Source organism: Schistosoma haematobium, chromosome 6 (assembly GCF_000699445.3).
Source record: "Schistosoma haematobium chromosome 6, whole genome shotgun sequence".
Classification (NCBI taxonomy): Eukaryota; Metazoa; Platyhelminthes; class Trematoda; order Strigeidida; family Schistosomatidae; genus Schistosoma; species Schistosoma haematobium.
This window is the reverse complement of record NC_067201.1, coordinates 16,085,620-16,113,175: the sequence shown is the minus strand read 5'-3', so window position 1 is coordinate 16,113,175 and position 27,556 is coordinate 16,085,620. Positions and strand designations below refer to the sequence as shown.

At 32.6% G+C, this 27,556-nt stretch overlaps 2 protein-coding genes across 3 annotated transcripts in view; one reads left to right on the top strand and one right to left on the bottom strand.

Annotated features, from left to right (window-relative positions):
* Positions 1-230: 230 nt before the first annotated feature.
* STX16_1 (Syntaxin-16) lies at positions 231-10,579 on the top strand (the record flags this gene model as incomplete). Of its 2 annotated transcripts, XM_012937577.3 has the most annotated exons (8): positions 231-403; positions 1,269-1,351; positions 1,390-1,442; positions 1,481-1,587; positions 2,481-2,655; positions 5,225-5,340; positions 5,947-6,099; positions 8,059-8,244. In XM_012937577.3, the coding sequence occupies exons 1-8, from the start codon at positions 323-325 to the stop codon at positions 8,242-8,244; spliced, it is 954 nt and encodes a 317-aa protein (XP_012793031.2). In that variant the 5' UTR covers positions 231-322. The 2 variants fall into 2 exon arrangements, with proteins under 2 accessions (XP_012793031.2, XP_051065595.1); XM_051216962.1 differs by having other exon boundaries at positions 5,947-10,579.
* Positions 10,580-10,655: 76 nt separating this feature from the next.
* UBE4A (Ubiquitin conjugation factor E4 A) overlaps positions 10,656-27,556 on the bottom strand; it is a 37,611-nt gene continuing 20,710 nt past the window's right edge. The window contains exons 13-18 of the mRNA XM_051216961.1: positions 25,248-25,414; positions 23,575-23,761; positions 20,727-20,874; positions 19,110-19,276; positions 17,502-17,659; positions 10,656-15,090 (exon numbers count right to left, since the gene is read on the bottom strand). Of these exons, the coding sequence (XP_051065594.1) occupies positions 14,937-15,090; positions 17,502-17,659; positions 19,110-19,276; positions 20,727-20,874; positions 23,575-23,761; positions 25,248-25,414 (981 nt within the window). The 3' untranslated portion in view covers positions 10,656-14,936. The remainder of the gene's footprint in view (positions 15,091-17,501; positions 17,660-19,109; positions 19,277-20,726; positions 20,875-23,574; positions 23,762-25,247; positions 25,415-27,556) is intronic.

Sequence of the window (27,556 nt, the reverse complement as noted above, 5' to 3'; positions counted from 1 at the left end):
TTGAAGAATTATTTGAGTAAGTCAATTACTGCAACACTGTGGCAAATTTCACTAGGTTTTGCTATAACCGTATACAATAAACTCTAAAAAAGGCTTCAACTGGCATGTTTTCGCGAAGAAAAAGAATGATTTATAGTGGTCTATCAATGGTGCATTGATCATTTTAAGTCAAGCCAGCCTCAATGTAAATAATGTTGAAGCTTTAACATAAGTACATATTTACAGTCCAACGTAAATGGGATAGCTACTCTTAGAGTTCCTTAACATTAAGATGACAGCGTTAGGTCTAGCCTTGAGAAACCCCGCTTGATATAAATACGTGATGGCGTTTAGGTCTCTGACAGAAAGCTTCACGTTTATGAGAAATAATGCATTCCAAAACAGAAGTTTCTATCGTGACGATGTAAGTCTGTATCCCAAATTTATTTTACTCCACTTTGATTAGTCAATTGGTTTATACAAGCTCGCGACAAAGATATTAAATAATAGAGTCAGATGTATGATTACTAAAATATGATAGGAACTGCTTGTTTGTAACTGATTTATATATTTGATTCGTTTCTTTACTACATTCACATTCAAAAGCCACAAAATCGCGCTAACACTTTACGGTTGTATACTAAAAGAGGATGTCCTGGAAATTAGCCGAGTATTCCTGGTTTACATACGACAAATAAGATAATAGAGTATTTCGAATTATGTATTAGGTGGTGTAGAATTAGCTCTGATAGCATTAACGTCCACTAAGTGAGTGTATGTACTTATCTTCGAACCATGCACCTAGGGTAGTCAGTGTTATGCTCCGTTTGTCTAAACCAAATTAAGTGTTGCAGTGTCAAGACCTGCAAGCTAATTTAATAAAGTTACGGCCTCAACTATAACTGCTTACTGATTAATTTACTGGAGCGTGACCTTACAATTTCTAAGTTCCATGATTGGACAAGATTTTGCAGCCAGAAATTATATGGGAGGTTAAAACGGTTGTTTTTCAAAAGGTTTTGGTTTCAGTTTGTTGACTGATCTCATCTCGGTACCTTGTATCAGCCATCGAGGCTTGTATGAGACTGCTGGTGGTTTTGTGATTAGTGACCTACACAATTTCTAGCAATTATGTGACCGCATTTCACTTTATAATAGGCTTTTCTGGATGTCTCTGTTGGGTCATTAAGATGCTTGGAAGTTTGTTGACTTCAATCAACACTGATTCCTTCATCATTTTGGCTTTCATTAAGCCGTAACATCATTTTTAACCTTTCGTTTTCCCTTAGAAATCTGATCAAGAATCATTGGTATCCAAATCTAAAAATAAAGCTCCTGTCAATAACTCTACTAAAAAGTTACGTAATGAATGGTCTGTCTAGTTTTTTTCAGTGATGATTGTACTTGTAGGCAAACCACAGTCAATTCACTTCAATATACGTTCTGCATGATACGACAAAAAAGTAAGTGTACATTTATCAAGTTTTATGAATTTTTTTAGTGAAAGAAGTTATTGCTCTTCATGATAGACATCTCATGGCTTCGAATTTGGATGACAACTTAGATGAAGATCAGGAAATAGAGTTTCAAACTAAAGAGCTTACTCAGGTACTTGGCGATTAAGTTTATTTCACATGCTGATCAGTTTTCGTTTATATATATCTTCATATAGTACAATTACTACGTTGGGGTCTTGGTCTCATAAAAGATAATTTTAATAGTCGTTTTCTTCATTACAGTCATATGCTTTGTCCCCGATTTATGTTGATCTTCATCGTGAAGGTCCTGTCTTATTCCTTGAGCGGAATAACGAAATTTGTTGGTCGTTTGCAGAGTAGGTGATTCACAGTTTGTTACAAAAGTATGTACAGTTAACTGACTATCTGTTTCAATGAACCGGTTTTAGTTGTCACACCAACTTAGTTGTTTCACTCTGATTTTGTAAGTTTTCAAAGGTGACGAATAAACCTTTAAGTTCGAACGCTCGGTGTTCCTAATGAATGGTTGCAGACTTCTGGTTATATGACATAAGTTCGGTCGCAGCTCAATAGTTTCATTCATTTTCCACCCTTTAAATCTTGAGTTAGATATCCTGAGGATAGTAGGGATGGTAGATCAATTGATGAGGTGGCTAGGACATATATCACGTATTCCCATTCACCAACTACCTCGAAGGACGATGATATCTGGCGTGAGAGTTGGTTGTAAGGAAACTACTGATCCATATTTTCTTTTTAAATCTTCGATGGTTAGTCGTTCATGTTACTACCTTTACTACTCTACGATTTTCTTTGACATTATCAACTCTTCATGTTAATAAGATGGAGCATCTTAAACGGATGTATACATGTGCCAAGTTTATACGTTGCTTTTGACTGACTAACTCTGCACAAGTTATTCAACCAATACGGCTCTAAAGCTATACTGCTGGTAGAAATATAATTTGTTTGGTGCTTTGGTTGTTTTATTTAACTTTCGAATTCTATTCTTTATTTTGACAGTTGTTTAATCTATCACATAGCCAACTTGGCCAGTTATCCAAATTGAAACGTTCCTCAGCTATGTGGCAACAATCGCAAGAAGCCAAGTTGGCAGAAAACGTTGTTTGTAATCTGGCGCGAACTCTTCAAGATCTCTCAGTAGTATTTCGAAAGGCACAATCAGAATATCTAAACAGTAATTGGCGTTTTTTCCATCTTCATTTGTTTGAAAACATACTTTTAGTTATCGAAGAATAGAATTTTAACCTAAATCCAAGAAAAATTACGTGTAATTATGCTGTGTACCTTCCTGTCTTGTAGATAGTGTATTATAATGTTAGCTTTTGACAGAATGTTTCAGATATAGGTTTCATACCGACCTGTTATCGTCAGTTCAGGATATCTGAAATGTTAGAGTTGATGTCCAAAATTTTGTCATAACCAGAGGTGTTTCCATCGACCCGTTCGAAAAGCAACTGACTTGTAGAACTGGGATGTATATGCTAATTAGTCACTGTCTAGTAACCAATATAAGCGCAATAATATAATTATCATTAAAGCGTTTCTAAGTCGGTTTGCAAATGTTTTAGTGTGATTGATATCAATGCTACTTATAGTTCAACTCTGTTAACTATTCAGTAATAACATGTACCATTACCCGAAGAGGAACAGATTAAATTTTTTATGGGTGCTTGCCATTACTAGTCTTTATTGTTTATGCTCAAACACCACTACGTAATATTTTTCCTTCTTCAGCACTAGTGAAATCTTGCAACAAACATTACATACTAAGATGATGGCACCGTCCTGTAAGGCGAATCTGAGCAGATAATTCATATAATTTTTACACTGTTATCAGTATTACTACCATATTACTTGCTGTTTCTGTTATGCATGGATTATACGTTACGCCACTAAATTAGGTTTAATAATTTTCGTTTTCACATGTCTGCTACACGTTAGTTTCCTTTGTGAAATCCATACTAGAATTCATCGGACAACTGAGCTATCGTATAAATAGAACAGATGAAATGTGATCCAGGATGTGTGTCGTCCTATTTGGGACTCGTCAGATGGATGTACCAGTGTCCCTGAATCCCACTGCTAGTCACATTTCATTAATCGGATACTAACTTGTATCACATTTGCTATATCAAAACAATCCGTCTAAGATGCACATATATCAACCAAGACTGATTTAATTCCATTCAGAAATATCAACAACAGGATAATACAATCTATTTCGACCTGAACTATCATAAAAATGGTATTTATACATTGCTGTCTTTTCACATGAACATCTGCCTACACACAACTAAGTTCGGCTCGTTCACATTCGCTACAACTATGAAGCTTTTTTTTCAACTTGCATTCGCGTTTGAGTCATTCAAGTAGGCGTTAAACATATCTATGCCCATAAACTAAACGCTTGGACTGATTATTATATATAGTAAGTGAATGAATAAAATATGATTATTTGTTAACGCTTCTATCAAATAGCAAAAAACCTATCTTATATGGTTATATAATGATAAGACTAACTGCTACCAAGGGATATGATAGTTGAACACGACAACTTTTATATCCCTCATTTTAAATTGCGACTGATTAATGTGAGTAATAATCTAGTAGGCTACTAGTGTAAAATCACCACACTTAATATGACTCTTAAATGACGGAATGATCACCTTAATCTTTCATGTTTACGTATTTATTCTTTACTGTGATTACTAATAATATAAGTGATTATCCAAATCAAAGCTTATATACTCGGCTTTGAGCCATATAGTTTGTGTGCAAATTATTTTTAGCTCCCAATAGTATGAAACTATGTGAACTAACTTAATAAATAAAACTACTACCAGGGAGCTTAAATTGAAGTAGGTGGAGCTGAGTACAAAGCTTAAATGTACTGTCAAAATCCTGGCCATAAGATTATCACCCTGGTACGGCCGAGAGTGGGGAGAGTCCGCTCTCCCTCCCGAAATGCCCTCACATGGACACGCGTATATAGCCTCTGCCAGGGAAGTCCTACTCACTGCCTTCTCGTGGCATTACTGTTGTTTACGAAAATGAGAGGACGAAAAGAGAATGTCCGGCGCTTTAACCGGATTCCAAACCAATGGTGCACATGGGCTCCAGTATCCTGAGGGAAGAAATGGCGTATAAACCAATTGTTGGTCACCGGCTTCCATGGGACTGCATCTCCTTACGATGGTCCATTGCCTTGTGGATCAGACCTTCAGGTCAAAGGCTCGGGGAGTGGCCCCCTAAGAAAACCACCTGCTTCGGTTTGGGCACCCGGGTAGTATCACAGCCCTCACACATCGAATGAGATTTGTGTGGCGCATATGTATTTGGTGCCTCCTTGTACCAATATCTGTGTATTAAAATAAATAAATAATAATAAATTTAACGTTACCAAAGCATCAATAAGTAGTTTAAAAGTCAACACTAAACAATGGAGTAAACCTTTTTCAACATTTTATAGGTAAATAGTTTGTAGTTTATACAGTGTATACAGTGGTTTAGTAGAGTTACAGACAATTAGAAGTTGATAATTCTGTCAAGTTTAAAAAGTGGTACCATGTAATTTATAGGTATTATTACCAAGGTTTGATTTGATAATTTCGAATAAGTTGAGCATTGGGTAGATTGTTATAAATAAATAGTATATTTGTAATATCCCAATGAGTAGATGTTACTAATATGTTATGTGCACAATATTACGAATATATGATACTATGTAATTGTTTTATTTCCAGAACTTCGATCCAGAGATGAACGAATACGTAGTTACTTAAATATAGATTTAAATATAGGAGATACATCATCAACATCAAACAACCTGGTAAATGAGTTTGAAGATGGTGATTATGCTGTAAGTCAATACACCTTTTTTCTGATAAAATTCATTTTTAACATTAATTGCTACTGAAAACCCGATTTCGTTAAATTTCTTGATTTCGATTGAGCGGTCGAATTACCTCATTGGTGTTTTTCCTCATAAAAAAAACATGATAAATGTACAGGAGTATTTAATATCTGTCGACTTTACACCGTTTCTAACTCTATTGACACATAAAATTGCTCGCAAGAAATGCAAATAGTTAAAGCGAAGATGCAAATTAATTAGGAGAAGTGAAGATCACTATCAACTGAAATATTGAAAGGATATTTAACTCATAACAACTTGTCATTTACTTATTTAGGGTAAAACATACGATGTGAAATATTTTTGTATAGTCAAAAAAGCACGGTCGTATGTAAGACTTGACTGTTCATAAGGTATTCTGAATCAACCGAACTCGATATCTCTACAGCTCGTTTTATCACTAAAAAATGATCATATATCAACTAATTATTCGTGTTTGAGTATTAATATTAGTTATCTAACTTGTAGATCATCATACATGCTGTAATGCTATCCAGTCCATTGTGACTTTTGCGCTTATCGAAATTTTTACTTGTTACAATATGAATTTAGGTTTGGGAATCACAAAAACAAAGACGGAGTTTATTACTTACAGAAAATACAAACATGGTTGTACAACGTGAACAAGAAATTCATCAGATTGTTCAGTCTATTCATGAATTGAATGAGATTTTTCGCGATGTTGCACAAATGGTTGTGGATCAAGTAAGCACTTTAAACATTTTCGGATCAACTTACTATCTAGCTCAAAACACGTAGACTAAATTTACATTAGTTAAGTCTTTATGATTTTTGTTTTAAAAAATGGGAACAAAATGTTTAAAAGCAAGCAAACAAAAGTCTTAGATGGTGTTTTATAGCAAAACACATCATGAGATGTGACACTACTTATGGAAACTTCTAAAGCAGATTAATGATTAGCGTCTTCCAATCTTCCACATGATCATGGTATTGTTTTCATCAGAATAAACCTATTAAAGGTTGAGTGATATCTGCCTTGTTTTTGAAGAATATATAAATATATTCAGTAAAAATATTTTTAGGTTATATTCGGTATGATAAATACGAAGATCGTTAAGTACGGTTAGCGAAGAAACAAATCGGTTCAATATGATCAAACGATTAGCAATTGTGCCAACCAATAAGATCCAAACAAGAAAATTTGGTATTAAAAAAGGACTACTTGTAAGTAGTATGGTTAGATGAAATGAAATTCACTTGCGATGACATTTTCTGACTTGCTCTTCTATGTATTTGAAAGCATCATAAATAAAATAAGATCTTGTTAGGTATTGTAGAATTGGTGAAACAAAAAAATTCTTACAAATATGATGGTATTATATCAGAAGTATGAACTTTTCCTCTCGAAATTATATTTTGTTATGCTTGTTCATTGACAGTTAATTTCCTGTTTGATGTTAGAGTTTCTTTCTAAACTGCTTACTAAACAGATTAAGAACCAATTTAAACTATCCAAAGCCTTCTAAAAATATATAATAATCAAATCAATTGTACTTATGACACATCATAATTGTCTCTCGTAAATTAAACAATCTAATGTGCTTAAAATGTTTCTCAGTTTCAGAAATTCCAAGTTTGAAAATTAATAATCCAAGGTTATTGCACTGGTGAATGATCCGACTCGGGTTAGGAAAACCTTTCAAGAGTATTCGTATTTCTCACAAAATGTAATAGAAGGGTTTCAATCCCAATGGTGACCCAATAATAATAACATTTACGCTTTTTAACCATCCGTATAGATGGTATCCTTTGAAAAAATCTCCCCCAGTGGTTAAGTCGTACTTCACGAGAGACCTCATAAATATTCTTAGTTATCCCCTAAGTCACATCAAGTACCTTTAAGTAGCGATTGACATTACCTATACAATCTGCATCATGACAGGAGCCTCGTGTAATTTGATTTCCATATCATGTCATGCTCACCATGTTGTTGCACAGCAAATATGTTTATTACGTAGTTTGGTTCGTGACTAATAGAAGAATCCAAGACTGGTTGAAATCCGAACAAACTTATCAACGGAGGGATAATTCCAAATCCTTCCTGCCAATGATATAGATTTATGTATTAATTTCTAGCACCTTAAGAAGTATTAAAAAAACTTTACTTAGCTTTCAACAAGGTAATAGTTATTCGTCATCGGGTCTCAAATTTTATTAAAAATCTCAAGATCGACCATCTTCAATATGATTGGTCCGTCCGTAAATTGTAGTTCTACAGAAAGGAAGTTCCGGACGAACCAAAGTTTGTCATAAAATAGTTACTAATCCTAAGTACCGTAAAACGATATTATTGTATGAACGTTACAACTTATCACTTCATACTACTAAACATTGCAAGACTAGAGTAGTAAGTTCTCATGCTTTTTATAGATCTCGTATAAAAATGAGCGTTCATTAAATGCAACGACGTTTGCCACTTTGATCAAATGAGCAGAAAAAGACAAAAACTAGGTTCCAAGTACATCCAGCTGACGTGTCCCAAGTATGACGAGAACTGCGTGAACTGTTTGCAGTTAATTAAAGTATACGATCTATAAATTAAATATTTTGAAAACAATCCTTAGGTTTATATTAAATTATGTGTAAGCTGCGTCATAACATGTTACACTTAATGTATTTGGATGATATGATACATTTTTCTAGGGGACATTAGTGGATCGTATCGATTATAATGTGGAACATACTCAAATTCGAGTTGAAGAGGGTTTGAAGCACTTGACAAAAGCTCAAAGTCACCAATCGAAGGATCGTAAAATGATTGTTATCCTTGTATTGGCTGGATTGGTCATTATATTCGGTGTTCTACTGATTGTTACCAAATTTCGATAATTCACCACAGAGATTGTTCTGACCACTTTTGAAATGACCGCCATCTTTACTGCATTATTCTAAATTATTATTTAACATGAATAAATATGTGATAAAAGGTTGTCTTGTTAAGTCATTCGTCTTTCATACTTGGTTCTGAACAAATTTTTCAAATGTGTTCATATACTACTAAACCAACTTGGTATTAATAGCATCAATTTAGAATAACTTGAATTAAGGTGTTGTTAATAGTTCTTCATTTATAACTTTGTGTCTAGGAAATGTTTGTGTTGTTTCAACATCTTTTTTTTTGTAAATATGTAATACTCTTGTGTTATTTAATTATGAAACTGACTTGAACCCTTTCTATCAATTTTACATAATCCTTTTCTTGTGTCTTACCACTTTGAGTAAAGCATTAAAATACATTCCTTCATCATTGTTTCTCATGTTGTTTGTTTCCCGACGCTTACTGTTATACTTGTGATAATGAATGATTGTTTTAACTTTTCGTATTATTTCTTTTTCATGAGATTTTTCGTCTGTTTTCATATTTTTATTCATTTATACGCTAATGATTAAGCTTATATTGAAACTTTACATAATGTAAATATATCAGAATATATGTATATGAAACAGAATTATATGATTTATTTTCTCTACAGCTGTTTGAAAACAAATTTTCGCTCAAATCATGCTACATATTAATTCATCTACAGTATTTAGTGAACTGAATACAATAGAAGTACTTTATATTTACGCAATAAGTCGAAGCGAGGTAACCAGAAATGAAAAATTCCGATACAGCTCTATCCGGCGGTGATACAATGTTAAATCCATGAGGTTTTCATAAGGACACTATAGGTGTACTTGAAAATCAATCACTAAGAATAGGATTTCTAAAGGCACCCTATAGAATTCAAATGTACGTGTGAAATTTGAAGAATTTAAAATTATTCTTAAAAGTCCCGTTTTCATTTATTCTAATTGAATATTGCACTTCCCAACCGTCGATATAATTACTGTTTCATTCGCGATCTTGTATTTAGTATGGTAGAACCGAAAGTATCTAAGTCATTCTAGTAGTGTTCATGTACATCATTATACTTTATGAGAAATTATTTAGGCAAATACTGTAGCCTAATTCATTCATATTGAAGCGTGAATCTTTTACAAATGAATAATATACTTATCACAAATAAGATTTATGATTGTATTGTTTTGTTTCATTATATTCTAAACCGAAGTTATTGTGTCATAGTCGGAGATATTACATAAATCGAAGAAGGCAAAGGTAATATTGGAATATGTACCTCAAATATTTGAAAATTAAGTCCTTAAATCAATACAACTATAGTGTTGATCCATTTGAACTAGTTAACAGGCAGTGTTTGTACGTGAAATCATCGAAATTTTATATAAACTTTTATGTATTTTAATAAAAAATAAGCGACTGTAAAAGCTCAAAGTCATGACCTAATAATTAGGGGGAATATCTATGTGGTTAATTAGAACGTTTATCTAAAATAGAAATGGCATATTCGAACGAGAAGAAACATGAGTTTTCGGAATTTGATAACTAAATATGATGTGCTTCCTCAAAGGATGACTAACTCTCCTAAGTTAACAAAATATCAATAAAACAAGGAACAAGTGAGATCAACCACTTACTACTTACAAACAAGCCTGGTCATATCACTGTTAGGTCATTCAGCTTGGATGTGACCTTATATTAAACGTCCTACTATGTACTCGTGTATGAATAGGTATGATTATTAGACTGTGACTCAGTGAACTATTTCGTGTTTTCTCAGTGTGATTTCAAACGAGCTAAATGTGAATTGGTTTGGTAATAAGATCGCTTATATTGACCGCAGTCGGATTTAGTGTAAAACAAAATGTTTAGGTACTTTTCTTCGAAGTCCGTTTAAGTTGAAGGGAATTCAACGGAGAAAATATCTTTTTGGACAAAATCATTCACGTACATACCCATAGTTATTTAGTAAATGTATAATTTTATAGAAGGCCGAAAAGAGATTACATGAAAAAGTGATCCAATGTCTCATATATTGAAAGACGTTTGCGTAATGATTGAGAGGTTAGAGGGAATAAAATCTCGGACCTCTCTTTGTTTTTACTCAATGACAAAATGAGTAACTTTAATTATCTGCTTAAGTTATTTGTATATTATCTGAAACCGAACTAATGTTTGCTGAAAACAGCGTACAGCTGCTATTATAGACTGGGTCTATACTGTTATTATTATTAGATCTCTCAGATGTTCTTTGGTAAAGTTTAACATTACATTAGAATCTTCAATATATATTACGTCTTAATCGACATGAGTTAATTTGTAAATACATATATTCGTATAGATGGTATTTTGTCTTTTATTCAAAATTAAGTATTTCGAAGTGTGTTAGTTGTTTCACTGAAAGTTCCAAGATTCGTATTAGCTCTTTAAATGAAACTTAGGGAAAAGGTGAATTTGTTTTGACTTTTTAAATGGAAAACAAAGTTTCAAATATAATCATAGTAGGATTAATTGTGGTGTGATCTGATCCAGTAAGCAATCCTGTATATGGAATGTGTAAGTTGTGTAAAACATTAAACGAAAATTTTATTGAATAAACGAAATATACCCATTAAGACATTAATTAAGAAAGATTGATCCAGTGAAGAGTTCTCTTTTCAGCGAATTCATTTTCAAAGCTGTACAATCGTATACATGTGATAGTAATTACAATAATAATGATAATAAACTTGTGTTAGACATGGTGACAGTGAGATGGAATAAACAAAGGTATTGTTAAAAAATTTTAAAACAGGGAAAGATTAAATGTAGTCAGGAGGATCATAGAAGCAGAAGTAAGCCAGATGATGGTAGAAGGATTAAGAAGATGAAAGGGGAAGCAAATGGCTCTAAAGAAAGAAGAATATGAATATGTTAGATTATTGAACTTCTTATTGAACTGTTTCCTCCTCTTTTTAAGCACGCCGGGTAATGTTCTTGAATTCTTTTGGATAAAGTACGCATCGAACGACCTGTATACCTCGCTCCACATGAGCAGGTAAATTGGTAAATGCACATTGAGTTGATCAGATGAGATAATTTATCCTTAAAATTATTCATGAACAATGATTGGCTGGCAAATAACGCTGCGAAGAACGTTCTTTTTAGAGAATCAGATATTCTCCTCTTTAAGATATATGTGGCTATGTCACCCTTAAAAGCGAAATTCATGTATAATGTTTTCTTTTCGACTGAATAATTAAGCCATTAACAATCAAACGACTATTACTTTATTATCAGAGAGGGTTTTGTGGAGATTTTAGTAATTTAATAGTTGCATTCATGAGTCAATTGAAACTAGACCACCATGGAAAACCTGAACAGCCGTCCTAGTATGATAAGCAGTGGGCTAGAGGTTAAGCGTTCACGCGTGGAACCGATATGTCCTGGGTTCGAATCGTAGATGCGCACTGCTGAGGAGTCCCATACTAGGACGAAACGGCCTTCCAGGTTTTCCATGGTGGTTTAGCTTCAATTGACTCATGAGTTCAACTATTAGATTATTAGTTTTCCTATTTAAAATTTTTTTAATACCTTTGTTTATACTATCTCACTTTCACCATGTCTGACACAAGTTTATTATCATTATTATTGTAATTATTATCATCCTAAAATATTAAGTATATATATTTGCGATTGTACAGTTTCGAAGGTTTTATTCTCTATGATTACTTATTTTCGAAGCAGCAACATTTAACACTATGAACTTCATTTATACCAATTTTGAGAACAAATTCATACCTGCCTTTTATATGCATTTTGAAGTGTTCAAAGAAACGGGGAAGGAATGTCACTATAAGAACTAATGGTATTGAATGCCTCGATAAAAGCAATGTCTAATGTTTACGCATCATTGACTAGAAAACCTTCTAAGTTAATAAGATTATTAACATTTCTTCTAGAATACACTGGTTGTAGAAGCTGTTGATAGAATGTAAGTACATCTACTTTCTCACTATAAAGTCAACTATTTTATGTTGAAACTGAATAAGTATTTATAAAAGGTTGTGGATCATATCTTTTAAAACTGATCGTAATGAACTACCACAGCTTCTAGTCAATATACAACCAGCTGGAATAAACGTATTAAAACATAAAAGTTATATATTGGCTAACATTCAACAACAGTATATTTTATTTTTAATTTCACAGACATTTGATTTCTTTATGCGTAAAGTTCATAAAACTTTTGCACCTGGAAGTTATACCGCGTGATTTTCCTACAGAACTTTAGAGACAAAGTATGACTTTCAATGATAAGAAACATATCCTGTGCCTCTATAAGTGCATCATAAAATACTGATCGATTAATAGATAACTAATTTATATTACACGGTCAAATGATTCAAGAACTAGATGACAAAATGTTTGTATAGAGTCATTATTCATGTTTATATTGGGTGCCCCCGAATGCCTACATACGAATGAGGGTGGAGAGAGTTCGTTCTCCCTCACGAAATCATCTTACACGGTAATGCGTATACAGCCACTGCCATGGAAGTCCTACTCACTGACTTCTTGAAGTGGGGGTGTTTACGAAATGCAAATGTCCGGCGTTTTAACCGGGTTGGTGTATATGGAGGATCCATCTAGGTAATAAGAAAACCTTGATTCCAAACTAATGGTGTACATGGGCTTCAGGATACTGAAGGAGAAAATGGAGTATGAACCTATTATTGGTCACTAGCTACCATGGGGCCACATTTGCTAAAGTTGCTCCACTGCCTTGTGGATTAAACCTTTAGGTCAAAGGCTCCGGGCGTGGTCCCTTAAGAAAACCATCTGCTTCGGTTTGGGCGCGCGGGCAGTATTCCAGCGCTTACACAAATCGAATGACGAAGTGTGGAGCATATATAATTGGTGCCTCTTTGTATCAATGTTTATGTGTTTAAATAAATAAAATTTATATTGGGTGAATTTATCACACACTACTGCAGCAGAATAAATTGTTTTATCACTTATCAGGCATAAATATACTAAACTAACGTATGGATGTAATTAATGAGAATGATTATTATGTATCGTGATTGATAATGAATGGAGGACAGTTAAATGATGAAGCGAATTAGTATCAGTTTAATATTAAGTAGTCGAAATTGTCAACGAATTGGTTACTATTCAAATACATGTGTATATACAACAAATTATTAAAATTTTTAAAAAAATGGTTGTATGCTAAGGAAATAATTTTCCGTTCAAAAGTTCAGATCGATTAGTGATTGAGTTTTAAATCTATCAAAGATAATCAATATATTGTTGAATTATTTAAGGTTAAGAAAGAGAGTTTTCTTTGTTCATTCTACACAATAATCACTGTTAAGGCATTTACTTTGATTAAGTAAGCTTCCAATGTTTGTCATCAACGTGATTTTGCTCATTCTTGGAGTTGAATGTATGTGATTGAATGCTAATGACAAATATAGATATACAAGAAATTATTTAATGTTACCTACCAAAAATAGATTATGATAATAATCACTATCCAAAGAAACTTAGTTTTAAATTTTTGTATATTAAATATATTGAACTATTTCATAGGAAGTATAAATAATACCAATTTAATTTAATTACTAAATAAAAATCTGTGTATTTCATTTTAAGCGCCAAACATATAATCCAATAGTTAAAAGTTGCCAAATGCTTTTTATTAAATTATCAATTTCAATTTATTAACTTAGTATAATGCATATATATATATATATAGATATTCAAACTTGCCCCTAAATGCCCTGGTACGGCCGAGAGTGGGGAGAGTCCACTCTCTCTCCCGAAATGCTTTCACATTGCCACGCGTATATAGCCTTTGCCAGGGATGTTCTACTCACTGCCTTCTCGTAGTATTACTGTTGTTTACGAAATTGAGAAGACGAGAAGCGAATGTCCGGTGCTTTAACCGGATTGGTACACACGGAGAGTCCACCTAGGGAAGTTGAAAAAGGCTGATTCCAAACCAATAGTGTACATGGGCTCCAGGATCCTGAGGGAACAAATGGAGTATGAACCAATCGTTGGTCACCGGCTATCATGGGACAGCATCTCCTGACGTTGCTCCACTGCCTTGTGAATCAGACCTTTAGGTAGAAGGCTCCGGGTGTGACCTCCCAAGAAAACCACCTGTTTCGGTTTGGGCATTCAGGCAGTATCTCAGCCCTTACACAAATCAAATGAGATTTGTGTGGTGTATATCTATTTGGTGCCTGCTTGTACCAATATCTATGTGTTAAAATAAATAAATAAAATTCAAACTTACACAATACAATCATATCTTTGTTTTTGTTATTTCTTACTTTTTTATACACAATTTAATTGTCTTTTACAAATTCACATATTAATTAGTATTATTACTGTTATTACTATATTGTATTGTTATTAGTTCAAAGATATCACTGAAGAAAAAATAATTAAGTGAATGAGAGAAGAAAAAAAGAGGGGAGCGGTGGAAGATTGAGTTTGGACAATATCAATAAAGTATGAAGAGACCAGATCATAAACATTTATACGCACAAAATTGTATGTTGCATACAAAAAAAATCGTGTTTTTATTTTATTTCTTTGTTTGTTAAACTATAGATTGAAGTAATAATAATAATAATAATAATGTGTTGTCCCAACATATGAATATGTATAGATTATGTATAAATTAAGAAGACTGTTGTTCTTTACCCTGAGTATTCTTTGATAACCTTTGTGCTCGACGTTCATCAATCCACATACGAACAGCTGAACGTAAATTTTCTTGTGGTTCAACTTGGGACATTGTTAATGGTTTTCTACTAAATGGATCAGTAGAATCACTAAATTCAAAATAAATAAAATGAATATTTTTAGTATAAAGGGATTGATGGAGGTTGTTCAACCTCGTAATTTGTATTACAGACTAAGTTTAGTTAAACAATTATTGAAAACTGGAAAACACTATAAAGCTGTTTCGTACTAGGATGGAACACTTCAGAAGTGAACATCCATTATTCCACAGAGGATCAAACCAAAGACATTAATGTTTTGTGGCAGGAGCTTAGTCATTTAGACTACTGAGTTAGCCCCCAACGGTTGCCCAATTCCGAGAACTGATTATAGTTAAAATAGTAAATTATGAAACAGTTGTCCAGTGCTTCCTGGTTTTTAGTGTTTAAGATCAATCCATTAAATAAACTTCAAAGAGTTGATACTGATAAAAATTACATACATATACTAGTTTATTATAGATTGTACAATCAATGTTACGTTGTCTAGTCCCTAGTGTGTTGATCAAACCCTATTAATGAGCAGTTGCTATGTAATTAGCACCAGTTTAATTGATGTGATATTATCACGATAGATATTTAGTGGTTGACAGAAATCAACTATGACACTGAAGTTAACAGACTTTGGAGGCTTATCCTATAAAATCAGGCAATACTACAAATTATTTCGATGACACAAATAAATCAACACTAAGTCAGTCACTTAGATCTAAGTAACGTAGGCCTTGGCACATACCTGTAACTGTTTAAGTTGTCACGCCTTGATACATGATGTTTTCTTGTGTAAAATTAGGTTGGTAGAATGTTAGGAATGGCCAAAGCACGAAATGACATTAGTTCATGAAGTCATAGAATGCTTGACGAAGTCGCGTTTGTTAATGAAAATTTCCGGGTTGGTTAGGAGTGATAAAATGACGACCTAGTGGTTAAAGCACAAGCTAGTCTCTACTCTTCTCCAAACAATTATTCAGTGAAAGCAATTATGTAGTAGTACTCTTTGGGATTTCAAGTACAAAAAGCAGAATACACTAGGCTATACTACTTCGAAATTAAGCCATTTTGTGTTATTTTAAAATGTAACAAAATTGGTTTCACTCTACTATACGAATGTTAAAATACTGGGTAATTGTACACACTTCTGATTTAGAGCTCTTTGTATTATACAAAAAAATCAAAACACACAGGTCCTCATATATAGAAAGCAATATGTCAATCTCCTAATTGTCATTCTGTTCAACTACAAGGCAGACCGATTCAAAGAGACCTGGGCTTTACAGATGGATAGTCAAGTGAACCACAATTTTACATCCTGTGAAAATATTAATTGACGTGCACACCGTTGCAGTAGTGTATAACCATTATTTAGTATTAAAAAAAAACAGAACAATGATAATTCTTTATTTTAATATTTCCAATTACACATTATATGTATTCTACGAACACTTCATACACATTAACAACCTAATTGATTACTTAAATTTAAGTCACCACTTATTTTCTAATCCGATTGAGTTTTTGTTTGTTCGTTTCCTTTAGAGTTCAAAATAGTTGGAACTAATTTGTTAAATGTACCCTACTGTCTAACATGCATCTAAAAAAAGCGTTAACGATGAACAATAAAAATTGGACAGTTATTTCATCCTAGTATGAGACTACTGCTCAGTAGTGTGAACTCACGAACAAACTAGGGATCAAATTTAGGGTCTTAAGGTCTCACAGAGAATGCTTGACCTTTAGAACAGCGTAAGCATCCCAATAGTTTGTATTTTTATCTCCAGATAATTTGTGATATTGCGCAAATATTGCTTACTGACATTAGTAATATTTGTCTTACATCATTTACGTCCAGTAATTCCAAATTTTTAACAATTATGTCAGTTAGTGATGCGAAAATTCCACCATTATCTAGTTACAAAATCGTAAAAATATCACTACGATCGTTAGCAATCTCTGAGCATTCAGGGTCTTTACGATAACTATTAACCAACTTCTAAAAGCGAATATTTCCATGATATTTGACACTGGGTTTTAAGTAATGAGAAACAAGTAGGTTGTTTTACACAACCGAATTCAGCATCATTGCACTGCACAACAATACGTATGCGTCTAAATTCTCACAGTAAAAACAACCAAGATTTTTTTAGTTCTCACCGCTCTGTACTTTGTCAGCGCGGATGCGAGTTCAGTAAAAACATCAATATCCAACCGACGAGTCCTATATAAGACAAAACCCACGCCCTGGATCACAATCCCAATGAACGTTCAAATTTAATTAAAAACCATTCTTTTATACTTAGTTTCATCATATTCTTTCGTTAGAGAATATCATTAAGGAAAGATTTCGTAAAGCATGCACTGATTATTTGTAAGTGTAATCCTATGGGAAAAGTAACTGGTAAAATGTATATCTATATTTGATTACAAAAAGATAAGTATATAAAATATCATTAAATGAAACATACTTTAACAGATGACGATATATAGTTTTACGATCAACTATTTGACCCGATGTGGGCAATTTCACAGGATCCTCCATTAAACAACCCATAATTGGGTCAATAAATTCATCCGGTGCATCATCTACATCTAGTTCTTCGTTAGTTTTTATTACATTTTCAGCCTAATCATACAACAAAAAGAAAAAATGAACAGATGTTAAATCTAACATTTGTTCTTGCTTTATCGAGCATTACGCTAAATTTCAGATACTGATTGGGAATCTTCAACGCAAATGCTTACTTAGAAGATTTTAGTGAAGCATAAGTTCCCGATTGGACATTTAGAAAAGATGAAAATAACAAGGACATTTTTTAAACAAAGTTTTTCATTATAGTTCTATATTAATATACAAGTTCAATAATAATAATAATAAAATCGACACAAATCAAGTGATTTGTGTTATAATAAAGTGAATGAGTAAGAAAATGTACAGTTTGTTGAACAATTTATTTCATGATTGAGATCATGAACCGATTGATGTTAGACTGCCGCTGGAAACCTGGAAGCACTGGACGGCCTTTTATCATAAGCTTTCACTTGACCTATTGACTGTTATCATACGATTTTCTATTCTTAAGATATTCCCAATTTATTAGTAACAGCCTATCACAATCACAACCACTTTCGGACTTGATCTTATGTAATTGGTATTTTCTATTTTATGTTATGATCCAGTCTGGTTTGTAAGTATATAAACCCAGTATATCTGAAATATATGATTCGTGTAACGGAGGCTGATAAAAGTGTTCTAGACTAGACCGGCTGGGTTTAGAGAGAACCTACTATCTCTATGGACCAATAAAAACTCAGAATTGACTCTGGACTGCCCATACTGGTTTATGTGTCATTAGTCTGGTCTTATAAGTTGGTGTCTCTAATGATCGGTCGCATCACGTGAGATCATTAATCGGACATAACAAAATGATGCATCTCGAAAAGTATCTATTCTTCTATGAAGTAATAACGTTAGTCAGGAAAACATACAAAACTACAGAGTCATTGACAAATGTTTTGTTGTTATTGACGTCATAAATAAGCACCTTGTAAATAATGGCGTTATAATCCACTAATAAACTTGGATCAACGAAGATAAAGTTTTACATTCATCATAACATTTCATTCACACAAATTGTGCTGATGAGGTCACATCATCGTTAAGATAGCCAGTCAAATTTTTAATTTATTTATTAAAACAAATAAACATTGGTACGAGGCACCAAATAGATATGCGCCACAAAAATCATTCGATTTGTGTGAGGGCTGAGATACTGCCCGAATGCCCAAACCGAAGCAGGTGGTTTTCTTAGGCCATATCCGGAGCCTTCTACCTAAAGGTCTGATCCACAAGGCAGTGGAGCAACGTCAGGAGATGCTGTCTGATGGTAACCGGTGAACAACAATAGGTTCATACGCCATTTGTTCCTTCAGGATACTGGAGCCCATAAATACAAAATAAGTGGATTTTAATTCTTCTAGTCATACAGACAGATAAACCACTAAAACAAACTTATGGTTTATCGACAATACATATACGAACGGAATTATAAGTAAACAATAAATCATATACATACTTTAATTAGACGAACAGCTTCAGCGAATTTATTACATAAATCTATTGGTGCAGCGATTCGATCTAATACACGACAAGCTTGGTCCAACAAATCTGGTGTAAATGATCTTTCATCACTAACAACAGCTCGACGAAATGATTCCGATGATGATGGTAGCGAAGATGATGCTGAGGAAGTATTTAAAGATAATTTATCAAAGAGCAAAAGAACCCAAAGCAATATTCTAGAGAAAATAGAATTTAGTACCATAAAACGTTGATCGGAAAAACAAATGAGCATATAAGTTGTATTTATCATAGATTGATCTTAATAAGTGTACCATTGAAGACAAGGAAGCACTCGACAGCCATTTCGCTCCAAATAGGGACTCTGCAGGCGTGAGGATCTATGTTCCATGATGGGTAAAAGAGAGGACCTTCGGGTATGGTGACGGAAGCCTAACCAATGGGATCACTAGGTTGACATCCAATCGTATAATTCCAGCATTCGTCAGTTTGCAATACAGAGCAGGAGTCATACAATGTCATAGGTAACAACTGTTTCATTCTCGTTATTTCTAAACTGCACTGTTCATAAATTTCCACTAGAACTTCAGGAACGTCTTAAAGTCAATTTGTGATCAGTGCAACCCACAAATTAAACCATTTACCACAAAAGCCCTTCAATTAAATCTAGTTGTGAATAATCTAATGACATCTTTACTTATCAAGACGATTTTCGATTATGAAAATGAAAATTACAGAAGTAAATAAAATTTCTCATAGTTAAAGCCGTCCCATCATCTTATATATTTCATTGAATTATTTGAAATATATCTTACCTAAAATACACCATAGTTTTGTAGATCAATTTTTATCTATTCATTATACTGACCAAATTTGGAAAAGGATGACTTTGATAAAATGGAAAATTGTAAGTAAGAACTAATATATTCTTAATAAATGTATCCCATAGTTAACAGCCATTAGTGAAAAAAGCATTTGCTTTCTTTGACATAATTCAAAACCGAAAAGAGACGATGATCAGATAAAAAGATTAATTTAAAAGAAATCCATTTGAGTAGTATCATATCTAAAAGTTTCATAGTTTTATCCAACTGTAATATAAGAACGTAGCTTAATATAATACTAATTTAACGAAATTCAATGTATTAACAGGATGGATAACGAATTAATACTTATTGAGTTCTGTAAATCGCTGAACAAGTCAGATAGTTTTCAAAACCATTTGTTTTTACCATTTTGAATAGATTAGTCACCTTAATCAGGTATACAGAAGAAAGTCAAATAGTGTAATTTTAAAAGAGACTAAAAATAGTAGTTTGGAAGATATATTATACATTTAAGCTTATTTATGTAGAAGAAACCAAAAATAATCATTTAATATAGACTATGACATCACATAGACTATTATATTACATCCTATTAATTTTATCAGTCTATAATATGTGTGGACACATGTAAACATGGAGCAGAAATTGAGATATTTGATTAGGGATAGGTAAAACAAATATCGAAATGGTTTCAGTAAGAATAATAATCTTGGATGAGAGAGGATAGCAGACAATTATACTTGTCTATAAACACCCCAATTAAATAAAATCAATAATTAATTTACCGATTGTTTCAGTATCTGTTTCAACTGCTGAATCAGATCCACGAGCTAATATCTGGTATATTGCAGAAATTTCTAGTACCATTAAATCTGGTTTAAAACCATAAGCAGCTTTATCACGTACATTTAAATCACGTTGTTTTGGTCCTACCTATTATATGAAATGAAAGAATATACATTTATATATTTATTTACTAAAATAATATTGAAAGGAATGATTGTTCATCCATAAGTATCAAATTATTACAACGTAATCATCAGACAAGTTATTTATCAACTGGATGATAGTTTAAGACTTCAACAACTGATTCATCTATATGTTTGCACTGATTTTACATGTTATTAATAAAAATTAGAGTAAGGCTAGAAAACAAGTCGTTACAAGTTTAGAAAAGAGAATTGATGAGTTAAACAAATAAGACTATAACCTAAGATATAAATGTATACATTGTAGGCAGATATATCTGTTTATGATAATTGTATTTAGTTCAAAACTGATATCACAACCAAAACAAAACAGAAATGAACTAGGATTATTCTATTATCATTGTAGTAAATAATTAATATGTTGACTTTAAACTCAATCGAATTTTCTAGTTTTAAATTTATGTTGTATCAAAGACTAGAAACCATGAACAGTACATTTGCACGTGTTAAAGATATCTTGTAACAGGGGAACAATAACAACAACACAATACATCAATCTGAACTCCCTTACAAAATACAAACAAGATAGGGGCTTAAAAGGAAAAAAACAAAGTTAAAAAAACGAAAGGTAAAAATTAGAGAACCCAAGTGAGAATATGGTATAGCAAAGATCAGTATAATAAATGAATTAGATTCTTATCAAGTGGATTATCTCTCATTACATACATAATACTCTTCAAATAAAACTCATTCAATTTTTATACCATATACAAGTAGTTATGAGAAAGATATGGTCAAATCTCTCTCAATCATGAATCACGACGAGCAACAATGCTACTCTCTCACAACATATTTTATTTATTCAACCCATCAATCAGATACATATTAGAATATTCAACTTCAAGACACAATTTAAGTATGAGAACTAGTGATGCCAGCCGGTTATCTAAACCGAAATAGCTGGAGGGAAGTTCGAACTACCTTTAATATCTGTCAGTCTATTGGTTCTGTTGATAAAGTTGTGTAGTTCATTTTCCATCCATTAAACACAATTGTCGAGTATTACTGTTTCACAGAACTAACAGAAAATTTAAACAATCTGTTCTTAATAACAATGTGTAATAAAAAACTATAAAAATTACAGATATGACGGGGTGAAAAGATGACATTATTTAGGTCAATATTTTTGGTATCGATTCATTATGAATTTCTGCCAGGGTGATAGGTGTGAACTTTATTCAGTATGACGTTTTAGTGTTTACATTTCTCATATCAATTTAATGTAAACTTCGCTCAATATGACAAGTGTGAATTTTCGTTCACTTAGAAACTTATTTTCCCCGTACCGATTTAGGTGAACAATATTCAATGTTTTTACAGTAATTCTGCACTGTTCCTTATAATTCTGAGTAAAAATTAGTAGATAAATGATTGTCTGTTAGTTTATTGACATGAATTTTGGGAGTTGTTTAGGGACATCTTTTTAGAGAATCAATAGATTCTGATTGTACTAGTCTTTTGTGTTTTCTACTTTGTGACGCGGGAATTGCAATAGCTTCTGATAGTCAAACAAAACCAGTAGTACCACGAACGTGACAGACAGGACACGTGTATATAAGAACTATTTATTCCTATCATGAATACAATAGAAATACATTATATCATATTATTATCAAATTAATTTATTCTTTATTATTCTATAATTTTCTGCTTCTTAATTTAAATTGTCTAGTTCACTGATCGATCAAAGCATAGGTTTATGTACTGGCGAGCCTTGAATCATACCAGTTTTAGAATATGAAAGTTACCCAGCTGTTCAAATTGAACTAAATGAGACAAGGTTAGAACGTGCAGCCAAATGATTGAAAGTCAAGAGCTGAACCTATGCCCCAGTTTTTTGTTTAACTATGCTAGTCTAACACCTATAATACAATACCTACTTTTCTATTTGTATTTTACACTGATCCACCTCAACTTACGTTCCCCTTTCACTGTTGTAAAGTCTAACTGCAGAAATTTTAATCATGACTTAATCGGATTAGTATATTTTTATTAGAACTTAAATAGTTTTACATTAACAATTTTTATTGGAGACAAAGAAATAATAAATTTAGAATTCGTATCTAATAATTTGACAATGAAGAAATACAATTCACTAAATTGCAAAATCAAAAAAGTACAAAAACAAATAGTCCAACACTTGTATATATATATAAGCTTTATGCAATAGGTACCTGAAAATCGCTATAACAACTCTGTCAGGCATAAATATGTATACATGATACTTGATTAAATATTAACTAATGTGCTACTCATATGATCCTATCAATAAATAGTAATCAATGGATAGGTGCTTAAAACTAGAGAGCACTATATGATCATTTCATTTTAATATAAGTATTTTCAAGAGTATGTACATTTATAGTCCCATCAGAGATTGAATTACGGACCATAAGGATCCAATAGTCTGAATTTCTTCAACTTAAACCAATCATATAACTGAACTCAACAAAAGAATTGCCAGTGTGTGCATTCACGGCACTACGACAAAAAAGGCATATTCCATAGATCCTGTGGCCAGTTTTACGAATTATAAAAAGCATAATTTTGTTTATATATTTACCCAATAAATGTGGTCAATTAGAAATAGAACAAAAAACATGAATGAGAAATAAGAAAAATCATCATCACGAGTTTAACTTACAAGTCTTGTCAAGAAATAATTTAGCATACAAGCAACTCGATCAACCAATATTGGATGTGTAATTAATTGTGAACATAAAGTGATCACTCGACGTAATGTAGCAATGGTATCTAATCCAAGCATAATATGATGTCGTGCTAAACGACCTGTATGTGCAAATAATGCTTCGTCTGAAGAAGAGGATAATCTAATATAACAAAAAAATGAAGTTAAGTATAAATATACAAATATACTGAACATGAAGGTTTTACTTATCATAGATTAATCTCAATTAGAGTATAACTGAAAACCAGGGAGCATCGGGCACCTGTTTTGTTCTAGTATGTGACATATGAACAGTGCACACCCTAGATACCAACGGAGATTGAACCCGGGATCATCGAGTTTCGGAGTGAACGCTTGACCAGTAGGACCACTGAGTCAAGGTCAAATGGTACGATCCCAAGTCCAATGAACTTTTGGAAAAAAACTGGATCATTCGGTTCAATTGCTGATTATTGTTTCACTTATGACATGTATGAACTCCATCTGCCACGACTTGCAACAAAGATCATACTATGGAATCTAAAGATACAAACAATTTTTTTAGAAATGCCAATTGGTCAATGATTTCGCCCAAATCCTTTAGGCACAGAGTGACTATGCAGCACGACGATTCAAAGGTGCAGGGTTCACAGGGTTCAACTCCTGCAGCAGTAACTGGAAAGTTCTACAGCTCGTGATTAGACCTTGGATTATTGAACATAATTATTGGCAGGCAGCAATAGGCTGAGTAGAGTGTCACCGATTACCAGCACAAACAATGACAAATCGCAACAAGGGCCAGTTAATTACGACATTGATACAACCGATTAAGGACCTATTAAAAATATCCACATTGGGTAATGGTTTGTTATCAGACTAGACCAGATGGTATGATTAAGGGTATGTTGAAAAACGGAGTTATTAAGCTATCCACATATTTATTTGTGATTGAGGTTGTGTAGTAGGATAGCAGGTTTCTAAACACAAGTATACTTTTATTAACTCCAGTACTTTACAAATTTGATGAACATCGATATTGTTTGGAATCGTTGAACATCACTAACATGTATAAATTTAAAATGATGATAAGAAAAGTTACCTCTTAACGAGATAAGGATTAGTTCAACTCTCAGGCATTCAGCTATAGCTTCGATTGATGTATACATCCAGAAAAATATAATTCCGCAATGAAAGTTAGATTTTTATGATACCAGTTAAATTTCTTTTGAACATATGTTTTTCGGTTATTTTTAAGTATTGATTGCACTGATTAATATTTGATTGATGTGGTTTTAGTATCGACGACAGGATTTATTAAACTATTAGAATATTTGACAGTTCACCGTCGAACAACTACTCACGTGTTTGTTGTAGAATTATTTACTGGAGAGTATTCTAATCCTTATGGCAGTGACTATCATTTAATTACCTGTACATATAACATATTATCTTATCAACTGTTACACTAAACCAATAAAACCTTATCTAGTTGAACTGAAATAAGGGATTTTAATTTGTTGCATATCCATAAAGATTTACTCGCGATTCACACATCACATCATATCACAGACGCATAATGGATAATAATCTCATGAATTTAATATTGGCTTATATGATATAATTCATATGTATTAATGAAAAAAGCTTACCTCCCACCACATTTGTCTCTTTCACGTTCAGTTTGTTTAAGTTGGGCCAATAAACTAAGGGCTTCATCTAACAAAAAGATAGCATCATTCACCAAAAGTGATAAAAATTGTAGAAATAATGGAGGATTCACATCATCGATATGCGCTAAAGCTTCATTTTCTAAACGCTTGATATTTTAGAAAAAAAATGTACAAATGGTTAGATAGAGAGACATTAAACTAATGGATAATAACATGTGAATTTATTGCAATCAGTTGCATACAGTTTAAGGAAACTTAAGAACTATAATATCTACGTGAATAAATCGTACGTAAAAAATTTGTTCTCCGTGTATCGAACGATACCCTCTGTAGAGTGAAATACAGTGATTTTGAAAGAGAAAATCAATTCAAATAGATATTACCGCGTAAGAAGAAAACACCTCAGTGGTCATAAAATGATTAAAGTTTATTGAACAAATATTAAAAACGGATCTACTTATTTCTTCGAGAAATAATTAGAAGTCACCTGATAATTCCAAGAAAAAAATCGTTAGAATACAGACGAATATTGAAAAGAATCGACTAATCAGTCATTTAAAAAATTCTAAAATAACTTTAGAAAATGACTGGATTCAGTATCCTAATTGAACAATTAACGAACTTGCTACAAATTTGAGCAAGTTTTCTGGAAGCTTCCAATCACAAGGCCGTACAATTTTATAAATAGATGAAGCTTCGAAATAAAGTCTCTTGCATAAACAACAATATTTCTTTTGATGGTTCAAGAGTAGAAAATTACTAAGGACTTGGGATCGACGTATCAAAAATAACATGTTTAATACACTCAGTGAAACTGTTTTAAGATAGATACATCATTAGAGAACTATGTAGTAAGTGAAAAACACTAAAGAAACACAAGATGATAGATTTTTTACTTAAAAAAAGCATTAATAAAGCTAACAGTCATTAGAAAAGTGCAACGAAAACAACCTAATTTAAACCAGATAAGCAAAAACGATCAAGTACAGCTTCAAGTAAAAACTTGAATTAGTTAACGTTTTTATATAGCTCACAAAGAAAAAGTCAATAAATGATAAACCTACCAACCAAAAATATGAATAAAATTGGGCAGATATGTATGGAATAAATGAAAAACTAAATAGGGGATTTGGAGAAAAAAGTGAATATATTGCTGAAAACATAATGAGGTTTTAATAGCATAGCATCAGGATTCCAGCTACATAAGATCAAATCAAACAATTAATGACATTATTATGATGTATATATGCTGTTTCTAAACAATTTAGCCCAGGAACCTTAAGCATAGAAGGTAATGGAAAACTTTTTCACAAAATCCTAACGTTCAAATTATTGTTGGAGTGTTCAACCCCATCAAGAATGAGGCAGATATCAAGGTTAGCATTGAATAACCGTCGTAAAATACTGCCAATTGACTGAAGTGAGGAACGCCGTTCACTAGATTGAGGCCTAATATTTAAATTCAATTTTGTTAGATTTTGGACTTGAAGACCCGGAGTGTCATCCTGTGTCGCTTCATGGAAGTGGATTACTAAGGATTCTCAAACAAAAGAAAAACAACTGATCAGTATTTCCTGTTTTTTTTAAGGTGATCATAGTCTGTACTAAAAATTAACTCCACAAACAATCTAACTTGTACGAAGATTAAACAATTCAAGATGCGTTATAAAAAGAATCATTAACTTTACTAATTGAGAAAAGAAAAATATAGAAATAATATTAATATCAGAAGTGGTTTCGTGGAGATTTTAGTAATTTCAATAGTTGAAATCATGAGTCAATTGAAGCTAGACCACCATGGAAAACCTGGAAGCACTGGACAGTCGTTTCGGCCTAGTATGGGACTCCACAGTAGTGCGCATCCACGGTCCCGCCCCCCCCGCGAAGTTCGAACACAGAACCTATCAGTCTCGCGCGCGAGCGCTCAACCATTAGACCATTGAGCCGGCATCCAACAAACAATCGGTATATTATTCCCGATGTAATATGCTAAAATTTTACATAGTATGACACTGTTTATATGTTAGAAACGCTATTGTAAACAAATGCTTCTTTTAAATTTAATGATAACACATTCCAGAATTTATTTTACAGTAGTTATGTGAAATTTTTTTTTTAAAAAGTTGTATTAATTTCATAATATCAGTGATAGATAGTTCAGGTATGTTGACGATTAATAAAACCAACGTCTATAGGTAATAAAATTTTACAACATGGTCAAGCATCCTATTTCAAGATCATTACAAAATAATCTACTTTTAAATTAACAAAATAAAGTGATTTAAATG